The sequence below is a fragment of the Phalacrocorax carbo genome, chromosome 18, assembly GCF_963921805.1.
Source record: "Phalacrocorax carbo chromosome 18, bPhaCar2.1, whole genome shotgun sequence".
Classification (NCBI taxonomy): domain Eukaryota; kingdom Metazoa; phylum Chordata; class Aves; order Suliformes; family Phalacrocoracidae; genus Phalacrocorax; species Phalacrocorax carbo.
The window spans coordinates 10,033,145-10,059,383 of NC_087530.1; the positions used below are offsets into that span (position 1 = coordinate 10,033,145).

General features: G+C 43.5%; 1 protein-coding gene across 9 annotated transcripts in view; it reads left to right on the forward strand.

Annotated features, from left to right (window-relative positions):
- The window catches only part of TNC (tenascin C), a 100,084-nt gene extending 80,727 nt beyond the window's left edge, over window positions 1-19,357 (forward strand). For 7 of the 9 annotated variants that reach the window (XM_064468850.1, XM_064468845.1, XM_064468851.1 and 4 more), the window contains 13 exons: window positions 717-989; window positions 2,458-2,730; window positions 7,093-7,215; window positions 8,270-8,413; window positions 9,585-9,704; window positions 10,161-10,304; window positions 11,107-11,237; window positions 12,217-12,349; window positions 14,158-14,309; window positions 15,221-15,317; window positions 15,986-16,147; window positions 17,387-17,550; window positions 18,055-19,357. In XM_064468850.1, the coding sequence (XP_064324920.1) occupies window positions 717-989; window positions 2,458-2,730; window positions 7,093-7,215; window positions 8,270-8,413; window positions 9,585-9,704; window positions 10,161-10,304; window positions 11,107-11,237; window positions 12,217-12,349; window positions 14,158-14,309; window positions 15,221-15,317; window positions 15,986-16,147; window positions 17,387-17,550; window positions 18,055-18,165 (2,027 nt within the window). In that variant the 3' untranslated portion in view covers window positions 18,166-19,357. The remainder of the gene's footprint in view (window positions 1-716; window positions 990-2,457; window positions 2,731-7,092; window positions 7,216-8,269; window positions 8,414-9,584; window positions 9,705-10,160; window positions 10,305-11,106; window positions 11,238-12,216; window positions 12,350-14,157; window positions 14,310-15,220; window positions 15,318-15,985; window positions 16,148-17,386; window positions 17,551-18,054) is intronic. The other 2 variants (XM_064468853.1, XM_064468854.1) reach the window with 1 other exon arrangement.
- The last annotated feature ends 6,882 nt before the right edge of the window (window positions 19,358-26,239 follow it).

A 26,239-nucleotide genomic window follows, 5' to 3' on the forward strand; every position in this document is an offset into this window, starting at 1 on the left:
GAAAAAAAAAAAAAGACCCCTCACTGGAATTTCTTTAAGTTGTCAACATAGCACACTAGCAGCTGCCTGTGAAGCTCTTTGGACAAATTATTGTCTGTTCTGCAGTCATTAGCCCCTGCCCTCAGCCAGTGCAAACTCTGGCTACTCTCCTCTCCCCTGCAAACAAACAATCATGCAAGTATTTAGTACTTGCACTGGCTATGACCCTGACTGATTAATGTTCTGCTTCTGGCAGTCCTTCTGGCATCTCTGACCCCTCCACCACTGAAGGGAAAAGCTGGAGTAGAGAGGTAAAGAAGCAAAATACAGGAATTGTGAATGCCGAAGTTGCTTGTCCCTAAAGCACCGATGGCGGAGACAGGTGGAAGGAAATGAAAGCTTTATGCACAGCATTTCTAAAGCAGCTTTGGTTATAACTGTCTTACAGTGCATGTGTAACAGAAGAAATGTGCTTACACAGTGAGCTCGGAGGGAATTTCAAAGGAGCTTGTGAGATGAGGTGCTGAGACACCCTTGATGGAAATTTAGACTTGAGCATCTAACTTCTGCAGGCTCCATTGAAAATCCTAGTCTTGTGGTCCTGGCTATGCACTTCTATTAAATCCATACTTTGGGGAAAAATGTGATTTATGTTTTGTGGAATCTGTGACACTTTCTAATTTGCAATGTTTTTCGCTTCTTTTTTCTGTGTGTTTTTGCACCTTCCCTTCTTTTAGAGGCCATGCCCCCACTGGAAAACCTAACTGTCTCTGATATTAACCCTTATGGGTTCACAGTGTCGTGGATGGCATCGGAGAATGCCTTTGACAACTTTCTAGTAGTCGTGGTGGATTCTGGCAAGCTGCTGGACCCACAGGAGTTCCTCCTTACGGGAGCCCAGCGGCAACTGAAGCTTAAAGGCCTTATTACTGGCATTGGCTATGAGGTTATGCTTTATGGTTTTGCCAAGGGGCACCAAACAAAGCCCCTAAGCACTGTGGCTGTTACAGGTATTTTAATGTGAACAAATTGTTCTCTTCCACCCTTTCTCTCTTGCTTTTCTTTTCACATGGAAGATGTTTCATGCAATCCATTTGCAAAGCAAACCTTGGCATTTGCATCCTTTTCTGCATCGTGGCTACACATAACTCCTCATGATTGATAGGTTCACCAATGACATTCCGTTCCTTTTAACTTGATGTTTCCCTTTTGTCTTGGCGAGGGATCCTGTAGAGGCGCATGACGTGGGTTGCTGGGTGAAAGTATCTGGTTTGGTCATGCAGGTATTTCTAACTGAAGTCTTTAAAGGAAAATGGTTGCATGCGGGAGCTCATCTTGTTAACAGCTGCTGGGCACATCAGCATTCTCCAAGTTGCCAACCATCAGGACTTCAGGAAAAGTCATGGTTTTCTTGCCCATGGCCTCCTTTCTTTTGCTCTGTGGGGGTTCAACCCAAAGACCATCGAGTGTGATCATTGCCACCCATAAAGTTGACATCTCTCTCCAGGAAACCTTAGCTCATGTTTTCAACCTCATCATAGCTGCCGTTTTCCAGCAACCCTTGAGCTTTCTTGAAAAATCATTGCAGACTGATTCTCTAGCCCCATAACCATTGAGTCTCATCTGCATGTTGCTGTCTCTGCAGCAGTAAAGTTGGGGATTACCTGATTTGAGGTTCACAAGAAAATAAATAGGAATATATTTCTGTAGAAAAAAAGAAGTGCATTGGAGATGCTGTAAGATAGCAAACTCTCCAGTAGCATTTCTCTAGGTAATGATGCCTGACCATACTGAGCTAAAGATATTTTGCAGGTAATTAATAACTTACAGCTCCTGGGATCCTTTTGAATGGGTTCTTCCACTAAAGACAGTAGGTCTTGCATTTAGTTTTAAGTGTGCTGTCTAAGGGATATGAATATTCAATGTTCCCCTTTGCTGCTTCAACATTTGTTCAATATCGAAGTAGAGGATACATCTGATCAGAAGCATCACAGATGCCAGAAGTGCATGAAATAAGGGGCTTGCATGAAGAAAAAGACTTTCAAGTGTCTTGTATGTTGTCCTCCTAACAGAGAGAGACCTGACAATATTACAGGCATGCCTGCAGTTCTATAACAAGAGCTTGTTTTTATCATGCATAAAGGTTTCACATAGGTAGCGAGGCAGAAATGCACATGGAACTTTCTATTAGCATGTGTAACTTTGCATGTCAGAGGCAAATGGTATATGTCCGTGCAGTGGATTTGCTATTAAAGAGTGAAAGTCTGGATGGGCCTGCACACACTCACATATATCTTCAGTATGTGTATAATGCTAACAGTCTTTTTTTTCCCCCCCCAATAGCTGGCAGATTGTTTCCCTTTCTTTGAACTGTGGTTGGATTCTTGCAGTGTGTTTTATCCAGACCTCAGATAGGTCTCTAATGAACTGATTAAAAAAATCATTTCTTTTTCCTACTGCCATTTTCTCCTTTTTTAGAAGCAGAACCCGAGGTCGACAACCTTCTGGTTTCAGATGCTACTCCAGATGGCTTCCGTCTGTCCTGGACTGCAGATGATGGGGTTTTCGACAGTTTTGTTCTAAAAATAAGGGATACGAAAAGGAAATCTGATCCACTGGAACTAATAGTACCAGGCCATGAGCGCACCCAGGATATAACAGGGCTGAAAGAGGGTACTGAATATGAAATTGAGCTCTATGGATTTAGCAGTGGACGACGTTCCCAACCCGTAAATGCTGTAGCAACCACAGGTATTGCCTTTGCAGTAGGAAAAGCGTAACATGTTCATGCCTGTTTCTTTCAGCATTTCTCTTTTTCATAGCCAGCTTGAGCTGTTACTGAGGTGTTCGGACTGTGTCCTGCAAGCGCCTTATCCAAATTACTGGTTCAATATGGTGTAGTTATTTATACTCAATCATCTCAGATTCCTTAGCTTCATCCCTGTCTATTTAATATGGTTTCATTTATTTACTTTCATCATCTGGAATTAGGCAGCAGAGTCCAGCAATTAAAGCACTGGCTTTGAGGGCCAAGAAATATTGTCTCTGTACCAGCCTTTTTCAGTGATTTCCTACGACTAATTACATATCACCACGGCAGAACAATTCACCTCCCTAGAAAAGAGGTATGACAAAATGAATTTGCAAAAGCTATTGAGAAATTTGTGTATGGCTTGATCAGCAAAGGACTAAGCACCATTAACTTAGACTGCCTTTACTAGGAACAACACGTGCTCAATAATTCAAAATAAACTTTCTTGCAGAATCAAAGGTTTGAACTCCCTCAACACAAGTTGCTGCCTATGCTCATTCTTGTGTGTCAAAAATCCTGATGTAAATTAACTTTAGTGACTTACCCAGGTAAAATCATCCGGAAGAAAAGATGCAAGTATGACTGCCAATTCTGGCCATTTTGATTTAAAAATACCAGGGACTTAATCCTCAATTGCAACATGCCAATTACACGAAGCTGGAGTTCTTGCCTTTCCTAGTCTCACATTAATGAAGAAACATTGCAGACATAACTGCAGATGAATTCTGTCTGAGGTTAGACTAAAACTATATAAGTTTTCGAAAAATCTCTGCCAGAACTGAGCTTCATTTTCTCAGTGCCAGAGAGAAGAAGAAATTTTTGCTATTTATGACTGGAATAATTTTTCTTCTATTATTTTTCTATAAAAATATGCAGATACTAGTCAAGTAAAAAGTTCTCAAGGCTTAGGTTGAATTCCTTAGATTAATTTGAACAAAAAAAAGAATCATAATTTGAAGCATTTCGTTTTGGTGCTTTTGAATTAAGATTTTCAATTTTTTTTTCCATCAAAATCATGGTTTCATTTTGAAACATATGTAAATCTAAAGCAAATGAAGCAATGTTCTGTGACCCAAATTCATTCTTTTAAAAATTTTGAGCTTGCTGATATGAAAACATAGCAATTTCAAATCAACCTAATTCCAGGAGGAGGGGAACGCGAAGGGGACAGGTAAGTTCAGTGTGTGAGGAAGCCAACAGAAATGCATAAGAGGCATTTGCCCAGCTGTGGCAGTGTACTCAAGGCAGCGCACTGAAAAGGGACAAGAAGAACTCAGTACTGAGCAGCTTCTCCTGAAATAGCAAGGCCTCATGATTCACCCTAGTGTCTGTGGTGCCAGTTGTTAGCATGGAAAGGCGCATTTCTGACCAGCTCCGCTGATTGCCATCACATCCCTTGAATAAACAGCAAGGGCATATATACACTCACCCAGACATTTACATGAAGCAGAACATGCATCCATCACAAGCCTTTCTCCAGGCTCACGGGGGTTGACTCATAATGGAGAGGGATGTTTAAAGTCAACTGCACTTGCTAGCAGCATGTCCCCATTTTCACTGACTTCCAGGATATTTATGGTAAACAACTAAGAGTTATCATTTTCCTCATGACTACATTCTTATCCAGTTCTTTCAGGAAGATTTAGCATATGTCACCTACTGAAGCCAATAGCCCAAATGATGTTTGGCAGGTATAAATAGCCCATGGATAATTGATAATAGAGTTGGAGCCACAAAAATCCAGCTAAATAATTCAGGCTGCAGGTTATACTGCATTGGGTAGCTGGGCCACCAAGGCATCTAACTAATTTATTTTTTAGGAGTTGGTTATTAGACAAACATGTCTATTTATAGCATTTCCAGTCTGGTTGCAAAGAAATATTTCTACCCCTGAAAGGGGTAGCTCAGACAGACCTATATTCAGCCTTACTTTATTCTGGCCTATGTACAAGTTAAGAGTGAGCAAGGAATAAATTAGCTAGAAAGCCTTTAGCTTTAGTAGAGGAGATAGTAAAATAACAGTTGGAACAAAGCTACCAAACAGACCAGCAAACCTAAACCAAACACTACCAAGGAAAAGAAGGCAGGAAAATATTCTAGATTGAAAATTTTGCTCTGTATTTATCACTCAGCTTCGCTCTTCTTCCCTGCGGGGGCATGTACCCTTGTACGTGCTACTTGGGTATCATGGGTGCTTTAGCAACCTCACAGGAAGGTTCTCCATCTCCCATACAGCTAATGGGGAACGATGCTGGAGGATAATGCCAGTTACCTGTATCAGCCCAACGGGTGAACTGAGGTTTTTTATAAGTGACGAGACAGAAGCACGCTGGCCATTTTTTATGCCTGCTTAATTCTGGCTTTCAGGTGGCTCAAGAAGATGGTTTCATTTACTTCTTTTTAATTTCCCTGTGCTCAAAGGTACCACCTTCTTACACCTCTGGGACTCATTCCAAGACTGATGCTTGCTCTGATGGTCCATTATACTTTCTTTGCCAGGTTTGCTCCCAGGAAAGTAGCTGCAGTGGGCAGCTGGGGATGTGGAACTCTCACGTAGTCAAGGCTCTTATTACTGCTGTTTGTTATGCAGTTCACCTGGTACAGAAAACAGGCATTAAGCCCACGGAAGTGTGCACAGCAGAGCGAAAGTGGGATGGATTGGCTACTTTATTTTTTGGGAAAGGCTGGAATTCCCCATGTGTATGAAAATCAAGTGCCGGTCCATCTCTTTGGTCTCCAGAGTCACCACTAGCACTTGTCACCGGTTGCTAAGGGCACCTACAACGTGAAGCAAAATCAATGTGATTTTCACTTTTCTCTCTTTCTCAGGTTTTCTTTATGCTCTTCTGTTTCCTTCATACCATACGTAAATCAGTAGCCTGACTAACCCCACCTTGCTTTATTTGTTATCTTTAATTCTTTTCTTTCTTTGGCTTTTCCATGTCAGCAAACCCCATAAATGCCACATGTCTAGTGAGCTCCAGAGAAATAATTTACATTTCTCTTGAGAGCTCAGTTGTTTTCCTTTCCTTGCCTTTCAGTTGATTTAGTGCATTGCTGCTAGAGCTTTGGGGACACATGGAACAAACAGCCCTCTTACTTCTTCCCGCAGACAGGTTCTTTCCAAACTATTTCAAGCACAGTCACTTTTTTTCTCCTCTTGCCCCCCTTCCCGTGCCCTCAGCCTGTCTCCACCACTCTTAGTGTGGCTGATGTTTGGTATATCTCCTCTTTGTGCTAATGGCCTACTCCATGTGGGCTGTTTAACTTTTTAACACATCAGGGTTGTTTTGGTTACAGTCAAAAAGGCAAACTGGAAGTGAGATGCTCAATGTAAACTTTTAAGTGGCAGGTCTCTTTACCACGTCCTTCCAGAAGGCCTTTCCATGCTTGTTTTGCAGCAGCTTAATTGAGCCTTAAACTGGAAAGTTTCAGATACATGTTGGTTTGCATCTTAAGACTGGGTCATTTTGGCAAAACTTGGGCTTTGTTTGCCTAGCTTACTGAGCTTATTAATTTATATGGGCGAATGTAGTGCTCAGGTTTATACAGGGAAAGGCTGGGTTGTATGACAAAGAGCTGCAGGTGAACCACAAGTACCTTCCTCGTGATGTTTGTACTTGGATGTCCTCTGGGTGGATGTGCATGAATGTACTAAGAAAAATCATGGTCTCAGATATAGACTCCAAGAAGAAAATCTTGTCAGTTCTAGTTTGTAGACAACAGAAGTTACAGGCAGTCAGTGCTTGAGACGATGGACCCCTGATGAACTCACGCAACTGTGTCCAGGTCATTTTTAGGCATCCTATAGTAGAATCTTTAGGCTCTGGAAGAGACATCTCTCTACTGCTAAGGGCTGCCATTGCTATGTGTCACAGATAGGGCTCTAAGACTCAATGGAAAGTCTAAAAATCATCCAAGCGAAATTGGGGTAGAAAAAATTATAAATACAATGTCTCCTGGGTAATAAAATGGCATTCCTGTAAGTATTCCTCCATACTCTTCCATAACACTGAAATCTCTGTTACTTCTGTGTGCTTGATTTGTCTGGGGTATTTTTAAGCTATGCATGACTGTAATGTTACTGAAAAAGGAAAAATTAGACCAAATAGATTGCTGCTGACAGTATCTAATAAAACTGTTAACTCTTTGGTACTCCCTGCATTGGTGGTGTTTAGGACAGAGTCTGACAGTGTCAGCTCTTGGGATAGAGGGATAAGACAAATCAGCGTTCCAGCACTAAGGACTGATTTACCTTTTCTTTCTATGTGGTGTGTTTGTTCTCTATTCTCCACTGACAGTTGTTGGATCTCCCAAGGGAATTTTTTTCTCTGACATCACGGAAAATTCCGCTACAGTCAGCTGGACACCCCCTAGCACCCATGTGGACAGCTTCCGGATCTCCTATGTCCCTCTCACAGGAGGTGAGTAACTGCAATGAGGGACAGGGAGGAGGATGGTGAAAGGAGAGCAGAAAGGGTTTGTTTGGCTGATATCCATCTCTCAGTCAATCTCCCAGGTGGTCTTACACAGATTATCATTTTTTTCTTCAAACTGCTGACCAAGAACACGGGTGTGCATACATGGCCCCACTAGCCAACCTGTCTGAGCACAGTGTCCCACGTCCCATGGACAAGACTTGTAAGGGAGGTCAGAGCTCAGTGCTGGAGTGGTTGCATCCCTAATAGCACCACGTTCACGAAAATTTCTGTTCCTGCTGAGCCTCCTAAGTGAGGATTTATTTCCCAACTCTCTCATTATTTTGTAGGCACTTTATGAGCTAAGCATATTTGAAAAGATGGCTCTTGGAAGTAATAGTTGTAATCCATGGTTATAATAGTTTTCCAAGGCGGTGATTTTTCTTAGTACTCCCCAAAGTTGTTTCATTCCATCCATTATATCTCTGGTTTAGTATTCAGATTAAAAAACTTCCTATACTTAAATGGATTTTTAGCATAACTTAGGGACATCTCTGAAAGGAAACAGCTAAAGAGTGAACACTACAGACATCAGGACCATAAAAGTCATGCTATAGACTAAGGTAACGATATAGGCCTTTAGACAACAACAACGAGATGGGTGAAGGAGAAACTTCCAGCCCTTACTAGAAACAAAGCAGATCTAAACTGCAAGTCCTGTCCTCGAAGGTGTATGAATTTCCATGCAGAGAGTGCTGTGTTTTTCACCTATGTATCATTCGTAAAAACATATTTTTCTGAACAGAAATGTTGTTTTTTTCTGATTGTTGGCATACCACTAGGAACGAATACAGACCAATGTCTTAGATTTCGGTGTCATGACAGCAGTACTTTTTCCTCAGGATGCCCTTTGACATCAGTGATTGTAACTAGGGAAAATTCCCCTCCTCCCGTACAAGTACATCCATGTTTGTCATAATGTCTCTAACTTGAAACACATCCTTCGAGCATTTACTGGAGTTTGGTGTCACTAATCCCTTGGCATTTGTCTTCATCCTAGGTCCTCCAAGTGTTGTTACAGTTGATGGAAGCAAGACAAGGACCAAGTTGGTGAAGTTAGTCCCAGGTTTAGACTACAATGTTAGTATCATCTCTGTGAAAGGCTTTGAAGAAAGTGAACCCATCTCTGGCACTCTGAAAACAGGTACTATATAAAGAGGAAATAGCAGGTTTTCAAATGCATTGTCTGTGCTGCAGGAGAGCCTCAGCAACGGGAGCTGAAGACCCACTGAGATCCCACTTTTGCTGTTTGCACAAACTGTAGGAAGTTTTCTTCCTTTGTGCCTTTGTATTTCGGATTACGTAGAACTTGTTAAGTTTGATCAGGCTCCCATTTGCTAAGTGCTGAACCAACTTGCAGTGAGAGAGAGACAATTCATGTATTTACAGTCCTAATACATCAGAAAAACCCAGAAATCTAATTAATACCGTTTCACAAATTAGGGAGCAAAGGGCCAGCTCAGCTGAGCAGTTCAGGCCAGTTTCTGTTGTGGTCTCAAACTCCATACCTCCCAGGTTCTAGACTGTGTTCTAAGCATAAAAACATTCTCTGTCCTGGTTTTTCTTCAAAACCACTTTAAATATCCCTGCAGGAAATGAGGGTCCATCATGCTCCTGCTGACCCCACCCTGCAGCCTCATTCATTCTTTCCTTTTTGGGGGGGGCGAACAAGTATTCAGAGAACTGAGGCAAGGAACAAGATGATGAGTATTGGATAGTAACATGAAATTTATAGCTCGTTCCGGGGGAACTGGAGGCAGAGAATCTATCCCAGTTCAGGGAGAGCATAAAACTATGTGAAAAAGAGGGTCCCATCGGAAACAAAGCAGGACGGGTGGGGATTTTGGATAGTTGGCTGGCTGTTTGATTGGTTTATTTTTAAAAGTGCAGGGCATGCTGGTAGAAGGTCGCAATGGCTACCAGTTGCTGTCACATTAGTTATTTTTCCCAGCTCTGTCTCCTGAGTTGTCTCCAAAAAGCAGTCCAGATTTGAGGGTGTTGAAAGAAATACGTCAGCTCTGACAGAACCGTTAAGGTTGAGGATATCAAGACTGATCTGAGAACATAGTTAGTTATGTCTGTTCCCAGTGTTTAATCTTTTCATGCATTGACCTCCCTTTCCAGTAGAGGCATTTGATGTCTCTTTATAGGCACTGACGTCTTTTCTGCAGAGCTCCATTATTCCAAAGGGGATCATAAAAGCCGCACCAAGCAGCAGTGTTCGCGCGTTTCATACCATATATTTACAACAGAGCATTGAACAGAGCTGAGAATGTTTGTCAAATTCCTTCACTCTGTTATTCTCTGTCTTTCAGCTCTGGACAGCCCGTCAGGCCTAGTAGTGGTGAACATCACAGACTCTGAGGCTCTGGCAACCTGGCAGCCAGCAATTGCTGCCGTGGATAATTACGTTGTCTCCTATGCTTCTGAGGATGGTAAGAAGAGTTAGTGACAGCATTACAGCTCTCCAGAGATGCTCAGAAATGTGTGCAGCAATGTGACTTCAGGCGGATGGATGGCAGGGGGCTGTTATTTGAAGGAGGTGTCTTGCTGGAAGCATTAAAAAAATTATCATTTTAGTTAAGCATTCCCAATTCTGACATGAACAGAGATAACCAGTATTCTTGAAAGGAAAAGATGGTGTTATAATTCATATGAACACTAGAGAGTGCTAATTCTTTTAGATAAAGGACTCTGGTGCTAATTCAGATTCAACATATGTGTAAGCAGAGAGATGAGCTCTGGGCTTTCGCTATTTTGTGCTTGCTCCCAGCTAGTGAAGAATGTAAAAATTAAAAAAAAAAAATTAACTGAGTGGAGCATGGAGTTGAGTACATCATGACATGTCTGAATAATGCCGGGACCCGGTCTCTTCTGTGTTTTCTTCTTAGAACCAGAAGTTACTCAGATGGTATCAGGAAACACCGTGGAGTATGACCTGAAGGGCCTCCGACCTGCAACTGAGTACATGCTGAGTGTCCATGCTCTGAAGGACATGCAGAAGAGTGAAACCCTCTCCACCCAGTTTACTACAGGTGCTATGTCCCACCTTACTGTGGGGAGAGCTGCTATCTCTTCTAGTCCCACCTGGCTTACATTTCTCTAATACCATAAAGTCAGCCAGCGCATTGTGGTTTTTTTACTAGAAACTTGAATTTTGACAGTATTTGCACCAAATTTTCTCTGGTGGAAGGCCAGGGTGGCTGGTCCAGAAGGTTTTCTATCACCAGTTCTACAGATTCTCACACAAAGCAGGAGCTCCTCTTTGGGGCTGATGTTGGGGTACCAATGCTGAAGGTATCCAGCTGGTTTCATACTTACGGCTTTCCTCGAGCATCAGTGAAATCATGGGCGTTTCTCACCTTCCTGACTGTTACTTGCCTTGTCCCAGGGCGTTAACTAGAGAGCCAAGAGCTGAGCCATACAAATTCAGTGTTATAATTGCAGTGGAGAAGGAAAGCTGTAGCCAGACCAAATATGAAAAGTTTTCCTATTCAAAAGAGGCATCATTGGATTGGATTTTCTTCCTGGGAATATGTAAATAGGGATCTGTCTTGTGTGCAATAATGAAATGCACAATTTTGTTTCAGTACAACTGCTTATAAACTAAAGTGCCTGAGACAAGCCGATATTTTAACTTAAATACCTTTATTTTAAAACTTCCAATGACAAAAGTAATTTTTAATCACAAAATTTAGGCTGAAATATTTTTTAATTTCGGATTTCTGGGTATAAAAAGTTTGCTTTCTTCATTTGTCTTAATATGCTACCCATAAGACAGCCTGTGTACTAAACTCCATATAGATGTGATTGCAGTTGATCTGTTGTCTCCTTCAGGACTGGATGCTCCAAGAGATTTAAGTGCCACTGAGGTTCAGTCAGAAACAGCTGTGATAACCTGGAGGCCTCCACGTGCTCCTGTCACTAGTTATCTCCTAATCTACGAGTCCATTGATGGCAGAGTCAAGGTATAGCACTTGTGACCAAACCAGAAGGGCTGTGCCTCAAAACTGGGCAGTAAAGATGCTCTGAAGTGTCCAGCAATGGAGCATAAACATGTGTCTTAAGTTAAACACGGTGAAATACTAAGTGCCTGTTGCAGTGCTAGCTTGAACACAAATGCATTTAAACCTCCTGAAGGACTTCTGTGTTATATCCTAAAACAGAAGCTCAGTTGAAGCCTGAATTTTGACAGTCATCTCCCCACAATATGCATAAAAGCACAAGCAACCATTTTGCCTCATTCCAAACCTGTATCATGGACTAAACTCACATACCCCGAAGAATGGGATTCCCCTTTCTAAACTCAGGAGAATCCATCTCTGTGCAGGTGAGGTGCCTAAGGCAGACCAAAAATCTTTGAAAGTGCGTGTTGCTCTCCAATAATTTTATTATGTTCCTACTTAACAAATGACACTAGATGCTTAAATATGAATGAGGTGAATCCCAGAAAAAATGACATAATTTTGGATGCCCAGCCTAGTACATCAGAAAGGGGTCTCATTTTCAGGAGGACAAATTCCCTAAGCATACTGAAAATCAGTCCCTTAAACTTCGAGAAAAACAGCTTTTTGAAGACTGGAGCATGGTATTTCCTTGTCCTAAAGGGTGATTCTTCTCAATTTTTTCTGAGTTTCACAGAGATATCTATACAATGTGCACATTCAAGGCATGTAAACATCTATGCTGACTTGCTTTTAAACCGCACAGCTTATATATTATGATGGTAAATATTCTTTTCCAGACAACTTTTCTCGAACTTCTAAAGGAAGTTATCTTGATAAACATCTTAGAGGAATAGAATTTTTGTATTAAATAATTTAGATGGTTAAAAATACCATAAATAATTACCACAAAAAAATAATGTGACAAACTAAAATATGTTGCAGTTCCAGTTATTAACATTTCCTCACTGAGATTTCACTGTATTATTTCTCCTCCCTGTAGGAAGTCATCCTAAACCCCGAGACAACTTCCTACAGCCTGACAGAGCTGAGCCCATCTACCCAGTACACGGTGAAACTCCAGGCGCTGAACACACCCCTGAAGAGCAGAACAATCCAGACTATTTTCACCACAAGTAAGGACCGCCGAGTGCACGCACAGCTGAAATAACATATAAGTTACTGCTCTCAGGACAGCACTGAGCTCTCTTATAAGCAGTCACAGACCTCACAGAAGATTTGCAATCCAATTGTCAGTATGCACTTCATCTGCTTGTAGTGTTGGTGCAAAAGTCCCTGTTCCCCCTGCGCTCTAGCGTCGTCCTCTTCCCCTGACTGGCAGGATGAAATTCTTTTCTTTATAACCATCCACGTCACCTCTATATCCCCTCTCTGATGAAACAGCCTGTCTTTCCCACGTAAAATATCAAAGGAAGCATTACTCTAAAATCCAAACTGACACCCTGATTTATCTCAGTATTGATGCATAGCAAGCTGTTAAAACAAATCAGCATTTTAAGTTGAAATAAAGCAAACCACACACACACACACAAATCAGTTCAGTGGTCCAAGGAGATGAATTTCTGAGCAGGTTTTTTTCTCCGCTTTTTGAGATCAGTTTTCACAAAGCCACACAGCATGTCTGTTCCAGCTCTCCAGTGAGCTCAATGCAAGGATAGGCTGGGTTCCCTGAAGGTCACTTCATAGCTGGCATTAAAAAAGAAAGAGTTGTTCAGTATTAACTGTGAAACCTTGCCTGTCATTTGTCTCACTTTTCACGGTTTCCAGCCTTTCAGACCCAGTAGGACCTTCAGCCATTTCCATTCTTCCTTCTGCCTCTTGTACCAACTTCAGCCCAAGGACTCACAGCGGTGCTAATAAACATCATGTAGCCCCGAGCCTGCTCATGGTCACTCCTTGTGTAGAGCAGGGTGGCAACAATCCACAACCAGAAACAGGAGGAGAATTAAAACCGGGCGTATTTAAGTGCCATTTGGCAAATTGACCCCAAGTGGGGCTGAATGGGGTGCCTTCACCCATACAAAAACAGCGTCAGCCTCATTCAGGCAGATGCTTAAGCCTGTCCTTAACTCTCGACATACATTTGGGTGCTGTTTAGTGAACACTGAAGTAGCTCCCTGCAGAGAGACGCTTTTCTCCAAATCCCAAAGCTGATGCAAATTCTTTGCAGCTGAGGCACAGGCAGGGATGTGCAACACACTGGAAAGGGAGCAACACCCACGCTGTGAGCAGCCACAGTTAAAAACTCTCCTATGGACATACTTAGAAAATCGCTTAATTAGACCATTGGCTGAAAAGGTTAATGGCCTAAGTGAATATAAAAAGAAAAAAAGTAAAGCTTTTTTGGGGGGTTAGAAATTGTTCTGACTGCGGTGATGCTATTAGCTTATTATCAGAAAGAAATGCTTAATGAGATTTCCCTGTAGTTTCCACTGTTATTCTTGGCTTTGTTTTTTAAAAGCCTAGTTTTATGACATACTTAATATTGTGCTTGCTAGCAAAATATTCCCAATTTATTTATTTTTGGCTGTAGTCCTGTCTTTGTATTTCCCCCTCCCTTTTCTGTCACATAATCAGAGGTTGGTGGATTTGGTTTTACCCAAAAGTTGCAAACACAGCTCATGCCATTTAAATATTTAGCTGGAGGATGCACTCCTATCATAGCAGGGAGTAGTTATCTGCCATTCACAGCACTTCCAGAAGTCTAGACAGATGTGCAAAAGCATATTCAAAAGAAAAATTTACATCATCTGCTGTTTACTGTGGATCTTTTTATGTAGGACAGCAACTACGAGCCTGTTCCTGGGCTCTGTACCTGGCTGTGCCAGTGACACACAACAGATTTTCATGAGTCACCTGTATTCAACAAGTTCCTTGTAATTGCTGATTTCTTAAGGACTGCTCTCTCTTTTTTTGTATGCAGCTGGTCTTCTCTATCCTTATCCTAAAGACTGCTCCCAGGCTCTCCTGAATGGAGAAACTACCTCTGGGCTCTACACAATTTACCTGAATGGGGACAAGGCTCAGCCTCTGCAAGTCTTCTGCGACATGGCCGAGGACGGGGGCGGATGGATTGTGAGTAAGAGGGAGAGGGCCCGCATCACCCCCGCGCACATCTGCCTGAGCCAAGAGCAGGGGTAGCAGACCCCATCCCAGCTCATCTATGGCATCCCTCATAGTGCTCTATTATCAGAGTAGGGCTAACATTTCTACAGATTTGGGGAGTTTTATCTCAGGTAGGACACCTAGGTGCCTAGAACAAGGTTACCAGCTCGTTCTGTAGCCAGAGCAGAGAGAGGTGTCTCCAAAGGGTGGGTCACTTCAGTGGTTTCAGCACCCAGGAAAAGCACTGATCTCTCTCCACTGGGTATAGGAGTTGCCAAAATGACCATACTTTCTAAATAGCTAATTAAGTGAGAGGAGGGCAGCTTGACCCTATTTGAATGAGAGAGACAGCGAAGGACATTAAAGCACAGGCCAGAAAAAGCATTTGTTCAGCAGCCACGTGGCGGGGTGGCTGCCAGGCTTCCCAGGCCATTATACAAGGGACACATCCCACTCGGACAGCAAACGAATGGCAATAAAAATGCCAGCCCTGGTATCTTCAAACCTGAACGTGTCAGAGGCGCCCACGGCACAGGAAGAAAGGAGGAACTGGAGAAATGCATGTCTAGGAGATAGAGCATGTAGAGGGTCCTGGCTGAGAAATACAGAACTGCAAGGGGCTGTTAAAGCCGAGAGGAGGAACTAAAAGGCCGCATCACTCAGGGAGGCCTGGGAACCCAGTAGATAACCTAGAGACTTAATAAAAACAAGGAGCATTCAACAGACTTGGTACAATTCAGCAGCTGCAGTGAGATTGCTGCTTTGGGTGGGGAGGGCTGGGGAGAAACGATGCCAACCTCTGCATTTGTAAAGCCTCGTTGCTAGTGTCCTTTATGTCAAAGGCAGTCTGTTGGTAACACTGCTTGCACGTGGTGTTCCAGGTGTTCCTGAGGCGTCAAAATGGAAAGGAAGACTTCTACAGGAACTGGAAGACTTATGCGGCTGGTTTTGGAGATCCCAAGGATGAATTCTGGATAGGTAAGTAGCAAGAATTTGTCTTTTTTGAAAAAGAAGACACAAAGCCCAAAAGAATAGGAACCACTTTGAAGCCTCCATTTAGTTGGCAAGAACATTTGTGAACGGGAACATAATCTGCATGAAGGAGGCTAGGGGCAGCATGCTGCAAGGGAGATTGAAATGGCCAGGTCCAAGCCAGTCCCTTCAGCTGCTGTTCCTAGTTGTCATGCTTCCTGGGTCACCAAACGTACCAAACCAATGCTCACTGGTGCTCTGAAGGAAGTCAGGAGGTAACCCAAGAAGGAACTGCAGACATTCTTCCTCTACTCCTAGGACACCCCCAGCAACAAAAGCGAAGTGGGGAAAACAGAAGTAAAAAGCAAATTTTCAAAGATTGCGCTACGTATTATTTGGTTGTAAATGAAAGGCAACGACGATCACACAGCACAATTCTGATTACTTTTCCCAAAGGGCTACCTGCTGCTGTGATTTGAAAGGAAGAGGTGTCTCAATCAGCCTGTTTTTTTCTATTTGGTTACATTACCCTACAGCTGAAATACCTCACTTTCCTCACCAGCATTTATGCCCTGTTCTGTCTGTACAGGCCAGTATGATCTCCTTTATGGGATAACGTGATGGTAGACAAATAAACTTGGGGAGACAAATGGGTTGTTCATTTATTTCCACAGGTCTGGAGAACCTCCACAAGATCACTTCTCAGGGCCAGTACGAGCTGCGTGTGGATCTGCGCGACAAAGGTGAGACAGCTTACGCTGTCTACGACAGGTTCGGCGTTGGGGACGCGAAGAGCAGATACCGGCTAAGAGTGGATGGGTACAGTGGCACAGCAGGTGAGATGAAATATTTGTTTTTTCTTCAGATTTGCAATATCCTCCCAGTTGGCTCAAGGTAACAGTGTGTGAATGTTGCAGATCATCATCACAGCAGGCACCGCTTATCTGTCAGGTGTTTGAAAATATGAACATACCAATACATTTTATGTTTCCATTTTAAATCCTCTAGTCATTTAGGTGCCACATTTTATGGCATGCCTACGACAGAATATAAACAAGTATATTAAACAGCCACATATCTCATTTGGCCAACGCTTGACTGTCATTTATGTAGCTAATAATAGTTTGGCACAGCCTCATCTCTTGTCAGTGGAACATGCAGAAGAGTACGCATGATTTGTAATTTTGCTGAACAAATCATCTGGCTTTTGTAATCATACTGGGGCAAACCCTGCAGCCCTTATTGAGTCCTCTTCAGGGCTTCAGAGGATTAAGAGATAAATCCAGCTCCACAGGATGTCTTAAAAGGAGATACTTTTCATGCTGCAAGGTGCATGAGACCACAGAGATGCCTGTGTATGGACTCTGCCTTGTGACCATCCCATGAACTTTATGCACAGCCAGTAGGGATACAGAGAATATGCAGCAGTAGTAGAATTAATGTGTATTTAAGGCAAACACTTGATGCAGAGCAGTAGTAACTACTACAGCTAGTAGGATTCAATCCTACTACTTCATCTTCCTAAGCATTCAGGCGTAAGATTAACGGATGGAGCAACACAGCTGCATGAATGTGAGCTCTGCTTCAGGCGTACACAGACGGCTGCTCCTATGGCACCCAGCTGTAAGTGGGCACCCAGACCCTGGGAGTGGGAAGGCAACAGTAGGCAGACACCTCTCTGTGTTTCCAGCTGATGAAGATGGGTACCTTTTCTGCACGGGCCAGCTAAGTGCGAAGGATTTTTTGTCTTGACTCACTCCTTGTGGAGGTCCCTTTGGACTTCATTTTTTCCTTCTGTACAGGGCCAATAAGTGTGGAAATTGAGCTGCATGAAAAACCACTTAATAAGCTGAGGATTACAGACCACCCGGGAAAACATTTTCACTTGCCTCCAATGACTAAAAATGTGTACTTCATTCTGTAGTAAACCAACTCAATTTTAAAAAACTTAGATACACAGCCAGGCTTTACAGGGAGTGAACGGCACAGGACAGACGTTTCCTGCAGAAACGCTCCCATGTAAACTAACTAGGCAAACCACTGACTTTGCTCTTTCTTTCGTCTCCCCCATCCAGGTGACTCCATGACATACCATAATGGAAGGGCCTTCTCCACCTTTGACAAGGACAACGATTCTGCCATCACCAACTGTGCTTTGTCATACAAGGGAGCATTCTGGTACAAGAATTGTCACCGAGTCAATCTGATGGGCAGATACGGTGACAACAGCCACAGTCAGGTGAGCTTGGTGCTTGAAGGCTTCCGTAATGCATTACATGAATTGCAATTATGGATCGGTCTGGAGGGTCAGCTAGCCGGACGTCAGAGCACCAACCAAGCCCACTCTCCAGACCAAAGGGTCATAGGGAAAGATATGAGCAGTTGCTCACAAAACCACTAATTTAATGTCAGCTGGTGAAATACTGATGGTTTTGTATGATTTTCCAAGGGAATATCCCAAGTATGCAGGGGACAACTGTAGTTTTCAAAATGTGAAACAGAAAGTTCTTCCTGCCATGAAAGCCAGGCAAAGCGGGGCAGCTCTGGGGCCCAGCGTGTGGGTTGGTTTGTACAGGTAGTGCATGCTAGCAGCCAGAGCCCTGTGCTTCCCAAAGCCCTTCCAGCTTGTTGCGCCTCTGTTCCCCAGTCAGAGAACAGCCTGCAAGCTCGAACGAGAGCAGTAAAGGCTGACAACAGGAGAAGCAAATGTGTGACCTCCCACACTTCATCTTTGTCTTTGCAGGGAGTCAACTGGTTCCACTGGAAGGGCCACGAATATTCCATCCAGTTTGCAGAGATGAAGCTGAGACCGTCCAGCTTCCGAAACCTGGAAGGAAGACGAAAGCGAGCATAAAGCCCCCGAGGTGGTGATGGGGCTACAGGGAGGGAGATGGGGGGAGGGATGCAGAGCAGGGGTGTGGGGGGGATCCTCTGGCATCACTGGGTGGTGGGGTGTGAGGAGCTGGTAGTCGTACCAAAGCATCGGTGACCCTTGGCCCAACAGAGGCTTCTGCAGCAGTCCAGACAACAAGCCTTAGTGTCCCAGTGTTTTCAGCAGAGCAGCTCTGGCTGCCCATCAGTAATGTCCTCCACACCAAAGACAAGGATCTCAAGGGTTATATGCTGTTTTATTAATTGTTGTTTTCTCAGAAAGCCTCTGGGATAAAATTCTTCCACAGTCTGATTATCTCTTGGGTGGCCCAGGGTAGGGGAGGGAGAACAGTTTTGTACATTGGTAGTTTGTTTTAGAACCAGCCATATTTTACACACAGAATTGTGTACGATTAATTATCATTATTATTATTATTATTATTAGTTATAATTGAAATCCTTTGGTCATTGGAAAGCCTTTTTTATATATATCAAGTACCACAGAGAAGGAGGGGGTGGGAAAGGGAAAGCAGTATGTTTTAAAACTTAAGCATAAGATTAATATTATTAATATAATGACAAAGTAATAATAATAATGATAATAATAATAAGCTAAGTTTTTGTCATTTTTAAGAGAACCATGCTTTCGGAAACACAGCGGGACAGTGTCTGATTGTAAATTTTTTATATAAATAAAAGCACAATTACTTTTAAATAAATTTCTACTTTTTTTGTATTTGTTGAGTTTTGTGCATGTCCAGGGTATATTTACTTAGACAGGGAAGTAAATAAAGGCTGAGAATGACTAGGCTGCTGAGCCCGCACGGAAAACTGTTCCTTTTGTCAGTGGTTAGCTGTAAGTATTCTGCTGGGTTTGTTCCTGTGAAACGCCCGTGAGGATTTGGTTTCTTTTAGAACATATTTCTTTTTTTTGTTCCTGCCCAAAAGCTTCTTGCGTGTTTTTCTAAGTGTTACTGACCAATGCTTGCTCCATCTCGGTGGGAATAACTAACAAAAGAATACAAAGCAAATACAGAGTTGTTGTTAGGTACCATTGGCGACTTTGAACACTTGTGTAAATAAAAGGCTCTCTTATTTTATATGAATGAAACCTATGTGTAGTTGCTCTGTATTAGACTCTTCAGTTGAAGACAATAAAAGATCTTTTGTTTTAATCCAGTCTCTCTGCCCTACTTCAAGGTTGACCTTTTCAGACAGAGCAAATGTTTCTGCCTCCTCCTTGACAATCACTGGAAGGTAGCTGGGAAAGAAGGTGCTTTCAGTCAGAGCGAATATGGCCAGCTCTGCAAATTAAGACTTACCGTGAAGTGCTAGCTGTTAGGTAAGGTCAGATGGTGTTGATTTGACACAGGGTGTGAAAAATGTGTGTGCATTGGAAATATCACAAAAAATCTTCCAAATTAGGAGGGAGGAAAGGAAGGAGGGAGGGGATCACTTCCCTTAGGTCCCGTCTGCCTGATTTACAGATATTCTTTATTTTAATATTATTATTTTTAACTGCAATCCTTTGATTATTGCATTTCTGAGCTTTAGCTGAGCGTTAGTCCTTGGGAATTGTTATGTCCCAGGACCAATTTGTTCATGGTCTTGACTGACACTTTGGCATCACCCCAGAGTGGGGAGGCCCCATGCTGGCGTGTGCACGGGGACTGACCAGCTTTGCTGAGAGCGCGCCCCGGGAAGCAGGAACTGCTGTATGGAGACACAGAGGAGTATCAAAGCCTGTGTTCTGTGCTTTATCAGTAGTCAGTCTCAGCAACTACACCTCAGAAATGTCCGATTTCTGTAGGTGTTTATAACGCAGCTCCCAGGAACCGTCTGACACAGTGAGCAGCTCTTCGTCGCTGAGCAGACTTTAGGACCACGGACTAAGAGAATGCACAGGCGTGGTGCAGAGGATTTGCTGGCTGGGAGCAGGCAATGCCTGGCTGGGGAAGTGGGAGAAGTCCCTAACAGAATTAGTAAAACATTAGAGGTTTTCTGTTCTGTTCCAGCTTCTCTTGGCAGCCAGGCTCACTCTCCTCATCCGTTTTAAGCCTGGCTACCGGCAGATGGCACATGGAGTCCGTCTGTCCCAGCCTGTGCCTCTCTGTTTGGCAGCACTTGGATACCCTGCAGGTATCCAACATCAGTCGGACGCTGCCATTCTTCACTGTTGTCTTCTCATACGGTGATGTCCGGCACTCCGAGCTTCCTGGCTGTTGTTGGTGTCCCTGCAGCAGTGGTCTTTGCTGGGAACCCTAACTGCAGTAGAGCATTGCCCTGTGGCCGCACAGCGTCGCAAGGGCACCTGTGAGAAAAAGTTTATTTTTGGCTTGCAGGAGCTAGGTCACAGCAAATGCACGTGTCAAAGAGGAACTCCTGTTTGCTTTCTTCATCAATATTATTTCATGGACGTTGAATTTATTTCTTTTTCTCTCCCCTTTCCCCCCGACCCAAACTGAATTTATACTGGGAGATATTGTTTGTTTTGCACAGGAAGCACAAGTTGCCTTTGACCTTCCAGAGCACTGGCAAGGGTCTGAGTTGCAGCACTCCATTGAATGAATTCTCCATAATTAAAGGCCTTCTTTGGTGTTTCTCAGAGCAAATGATTGGCAGTATGAAAGAGAGCAAATCCAGTAATGAAGAAATATGCTCCACTCTCAAGATGCTTTTCATGTTATTAGGGAATGGCACTAAATCTCTGTAACTGGGGACTTGAAAGCTCTTGCAGTCTGTTTGCAGTCGTTCAGAGGAAGATTTGACATCTATTAAATTATTTCCTCATTTCTAGTAACATCACAAAGCTGCCTGTATCTGGCTGTGATGTCATTTAGTTTGGCAGATCCAAACAGGGCCGCTGGAGAGGGGCTCAGATTTGTACCTCACTCCAGAAATGATGTGAACACACTGCAGAGAAGAAAGATAATATTTCCTGTAATTACACACTGACTTATGTCTTGCTTGGTATTTTTCATGATTGCTACTGCAAGAGAGAAACTGGCAAATCCTTGAAGTAACACGTGCCACAACACCTTTCAGAGCTCCACCATGGGCTATTGTAAGGAATATTTGCTTTCTGGCTTTTCTCTCCCCGCTCTCCTGATTGTAACTTGTGAGAATACCTTAAAAACACCCTCAGTTTTGAAATCAATTTATAAACCTGCCAAAGGTGCACCAAATCGCTGGCTGACTGGTTTGTCAGCTTAAAAAACTTTAAGCCACCTTAGTGCTTATGTTAATACTTAACATGATGAAACTGTTCAGGAGCCTCAAGGAGACACGAAGCAAAGGGTTTCAAAATATTTAGGCAGCAATACCCAAGGTCTCAAAGGCACTGAAGGAGATATTTGGGGAAATGAGCAGGATTTATGGGGTTAACGGTATCCATAAGGGGTATTTTTGAGACATGCAGATGGCAAAGCATCTTTTTGAGTGCTGTTGCACCTATCGTCCCTCCGTCAGTCCGTGTGCGTGCCCAGCCCTGCAGAGACCCTTATTCATACTGCAGTCCTAGCAAGACCTCGGGTGTGGATGTCTTACTTGAGTTTGGGTGAGGTGAGCCCCTCAAGCCAGTTGGGCAAAAGGCAGCTGGATAAGTAATTTTGGGGGACTGAGGCTTAAGGTGATGGCAGCTTTTAGCTTATTAAATCCTCTGGCTTTCTGTGGGACTCGGACTACTAAATGATGGTTTTCCCTGAATCCAGCGCAGCCACACTGACAGAGCAGCTAGAGCACTCCAGTGTGATGTGGGAGATGATAGATGCTTTAGGTTCATCCATCTGCCTGAACCAGAGCAAGAGTTTGACCCCAGGAGAGCACCCTCCTCTGCCACACCATCTCTGGGTGCAGCGCCCTTACCTCTTCTGATGCTGTTCCGTTCTGTTCACTGAGCAAGGGAACTGGTCTCACCTATTGCCGGGCTAAATGCGACCACAAAGCCAGGGCATCGTGCCCGAGCCTGCATTAGCAAATAAGTAGCCCAAACTATTGCAGTGATCTGTAACAGAAGACACCTTCTATTTCCCATGTCTCCTGTACAAGGATGTCACTTCATTCAAAATTACAAGTTTGACTTGCTTTGCTTTAAGAGGGGCTGGGCATAAGTGGGGGTTAAAGAGGATGTAAAACTAGGAATCAAGTATGGAGTGATCCGGTGACAGCCTCCTCTACCTCAGACCCTCTGTCTCAGTCTTCACTGCTTGAATCCAAAACTGCGGTCTTGAAAAACCTTCTTGCACGTGCCACATTAACTCTAAGGGTTTTTAAACTCTGCAGGAGCTGTATTTTTTTCTTTATTTTTGTTATCTTTTTCTTCTCCTTCTTTTAAGCATTCTTTGTGCTTAACCTAATGAACTTGCTGTGTCAGGCCTTGTCAGTAGAAAGGAAAGCGGAATAGAAATGTTCAGATGGCATCAATAAGCAGCAGCTTGAGCCTCCACCCAGAAAATGGCAAGGTGGTGGCATCAGCCTCATAGGTACCGTGCCACTTCATACTTCTGCCTTCCGTGGATGTGGACAAATGACACAGGCCTCTGGGATGGAGCTGGGATTGCTGAGACAGCACTCGGCTGGTTGCTGCTGCTTCTCTGCTCTCCAGGTGCTACGGGCTCCTTACTGGAAGTAATGAGCAGATATGAGACACCTTCGTGTAAAGTTACAAATATAGGACCTTGACAAAATGATCAGGCAAAATGATAAAATGTATTTTATGGGAAATGTGGTGAAAAAAACTATATAAAATTAAGAAAAAAAAGACATGGACCCTTCTGCAGCTTTAGAGCTCCAGGTGGGGATATCCCCTGTTGAGGATTGCTGTATCATTTTCTTCGAAAAAAGTCTGCCCAGAAACCCTCCTGACTCTAGTCTTTGTTCATGTGTCTTTTTCTTGGGTATTTCCCCAGCAGCCTCACCAGGTAAAGAAATCTCAGCCTATAGTGTGGGTACAACATATGTTTGTCTTGATATACAAGGTGGGGTTTGCCTCCAAGAGACTGCAAGTAAATATCAGCAAAAGCTGCACATATGATCGTTGTTCTTGGAAGGCTGACAGCCTCACTGTAAAAAAAAACACATCTTAATCAGACCTTCAATCTAGAGAATAACACAACCTTTCTGTGGTGAAGAAGAAGCTGGTTTAGGTGAGAGGTAAAGACAGTTCTCAGAAAAAAAAAACCCAAACAAAAAAAAAAACAACCCCCAAACAAAAAACCCCATAAAAAGACGATGTAAGAACAGCTCTGGCTTTCTGGGTCATCCTCAGCTGCTCACAAGCTCTTCCTGCCTCCAGCCCAAGAAGTTTAGGAGCAGCAACACAACCCTCATGATTGTATGGTGAAGAGGTTTTCACTTGACTAGCAACCTTGGTGAGGGATTTCCACAGGGCTGAGAATGAGACTCCACCTGGGCTTGTATCAATCATGTTCCTTCTGCAAAATGAATCAGTCCTATTGAATTTTGCAGTGGAAATTACATCCTGAGGGGAGAATGGAGCAGGAAAATATAACCACATGCAAGCATTTCAACACCTCTGTAATTTAAAGGAAGGTTTTCTGGAGGTGGTAGGAGTTGGATAAGAACGATAGAGGAAGTAATTGCATTATAGTTAAAAAAAGAAGCTGATGTTCTGTCCAAGTATACAGTCTATGTCTGTCTTTCATCCCTTCTACTCCTACATTTAGACACGCGCACTGAAAAACCCACTTCAGGTTTAGTCACTTTTAAAGTGTGGGGAACTCGTGGTCTCAGTGACATGATGTCTGAAGTTACTCACTTGTGCTCTTTTAGGTGACATGGAGGATAACAATTTTTAAGCGTAAAAGTCCCCCTTTGGGACCTCCAAAATGGCAAGAGATAGGGCTGAGCTTTTCAAAGGGGTCTTGCATGTAGGAGGCCCAAGCCACCTTCCTTAGTGCTGACATTTTGCTCCCACACCTTGGCTTCTCAGAAGACTGTGGAGAGGAACAAAGGAGAGATATTTTTTTATATGGCAGCTGTGGTTATGCCATGGAGACAGGAGCTTGCAAACTGCCTCCCCCGCCCAGCACCCCCACCGCAGCTCCCGGGACTCAGCCTGGAAGCCTCACACGTTCCAGTCGCTGGATATGGAGAGGAGCCTCTGAAGCCCAGGACACTGTGCAGAATGACCGCTAGTCGCGGTGTGTTAACGGTTAAGAGGTTTTTCAGTGTACAACATCCACAGCAACTAATAGCTGCTGTTACTCACAAATTAAGACTCCTTGTGCTTGGATTGCCGCAGGGAAAAATTCTAGCCTTGTGTACCTTCTACCTGCCATGCACTGGCAAAACCACTTCAAAGGCATCATGTTGCAAGATAGCGTCTCTGCCTGAAACCATTGAGGATACACGGGTAGTGATGAAGTCAAAGGGCCTGATGATTTTACTCGTTCACCTCTTTGTCAGGTACTTTCCTCAGAGGAAATCATTCAGTTTCCTGTGTTTTTACTGTAAATTATATGCTGCAAAGAGGAAAGAGAGAAAGAGACCAAGACAGATAGACAGATCAGGAGGGAAAAAACCAACACACGGATGGTTTCAGTACAGATAATCCCTTTCACTGCCACTTTTGCGGCTCCCGTTGCCTAAGGCATCCCCCTTCTTTATAGCTGTGCAGAAAAGGTTAAACACAACATCTAACCTGAAATTTTGTCCACTGCTTAAACTGAAACTACTTTCAGGACTGAAAGTGCTCATTTCCTCCCCACCCTTCCCCTGCCTCTTTACTTTTACTTAGTGCCATGTCCTTCTATTTCTGTAGCTGGCAAAGAGAGAAGAGAAATAATGTGAAAAACACTGTTGCTTGTCCAAGTGGAAGAAAAAATTCCTGGCTATGTCACTTGAGAGCACAACCGTTCAGATTTATTCTCAAAGATAATTTCTATATTTTCATCAAACCTATTGTAAAAGTCTCAGCTTTAGGAAGAGTTGGGGGTTTTTTGTTAACAAGGTATTCTAGGTTTCCATGCAACTAGGATGCTGCTTGAAAAGAAGATTCTTAGCCCAAAAAAAGCTGTTTTCCCTAGTAAAAGGCTTGGAAGGGAAATTTTGACGTAACCCCCACAGAGATGTTTCAAGCCCATTATGACACATGTAAGCAGTGTAACTGGCTGCGATTAACTAAAAAAAAAAAAAAAAATCTATCATATTCTGAGTATGTGTAAACCCTGAACCATTTGACTTTTCCCTAGAAAATAAATAGTAAAAATGAGCTTAGACCCCCGAGATGTCAATTTTTGTATGTTTTAAGTACAAATCTGGTGCATCTTCTATGTTATAGTAGCCAGACTACCTGGAAATAACACACCCCACTGCAGTGCTGGCACAGCAGTCAAATTAATTGCAGGTGCTTTTTTAATATGAAGTTTGTCAGACCAGTGTGATACAGGCAGCAGCGCTGTGGTTTGGCAGGCTCCAGCCAGCCCGAAGGAGTCTCCGCTGAAGCCCTGTGTGTGAATATATTCCAGCGATAGCTATACTTGGATAAAATGGCTACCTGGTGGGGGCTTATGGAGGAGGATAGCCTGATTTCCCATGCGTGGTTGCAGCTGACCAGCACGATTTTTGCTTTCCAAAAGGCTTTCCAAGCACTCAGGGCTCCAGCCACTGCTCTGAAGTCTTCTCACTGAAATGAGTTAAGGTCTCTCAGCTACCAAAATTTCAGTTCTCCTGAGCAAGACCTACATTCTGAGCCCTGCATCACCCCAAACCATCTCGCCATCCCAAACCCTTGTCATCGCACTTGGCTGTGGAGCTGAAAAACAGCTCTTTGACTTGGTGCTGCTTCCAGACCGTAGCAGGAGAGCCTCTCTTAGCTGCAAGGCGAAACAGGATTGCTCGGCATATAGAGTGCAACATGCACATGTACCACTGCAGACGGAAGAGAGGAGAGAGTGTGCGTGTGCGTGTCGGGGGCAGGGGTTTGGGTGTCTGTGCCAGTACCCTTAGCTGTGCTGCCTTACGAGTACCATCATGCCATCAGACAAAGGGAAGGCATCAGCTGGGAAACTCCCCTGGTAAAATCCCATGTGCTGGAG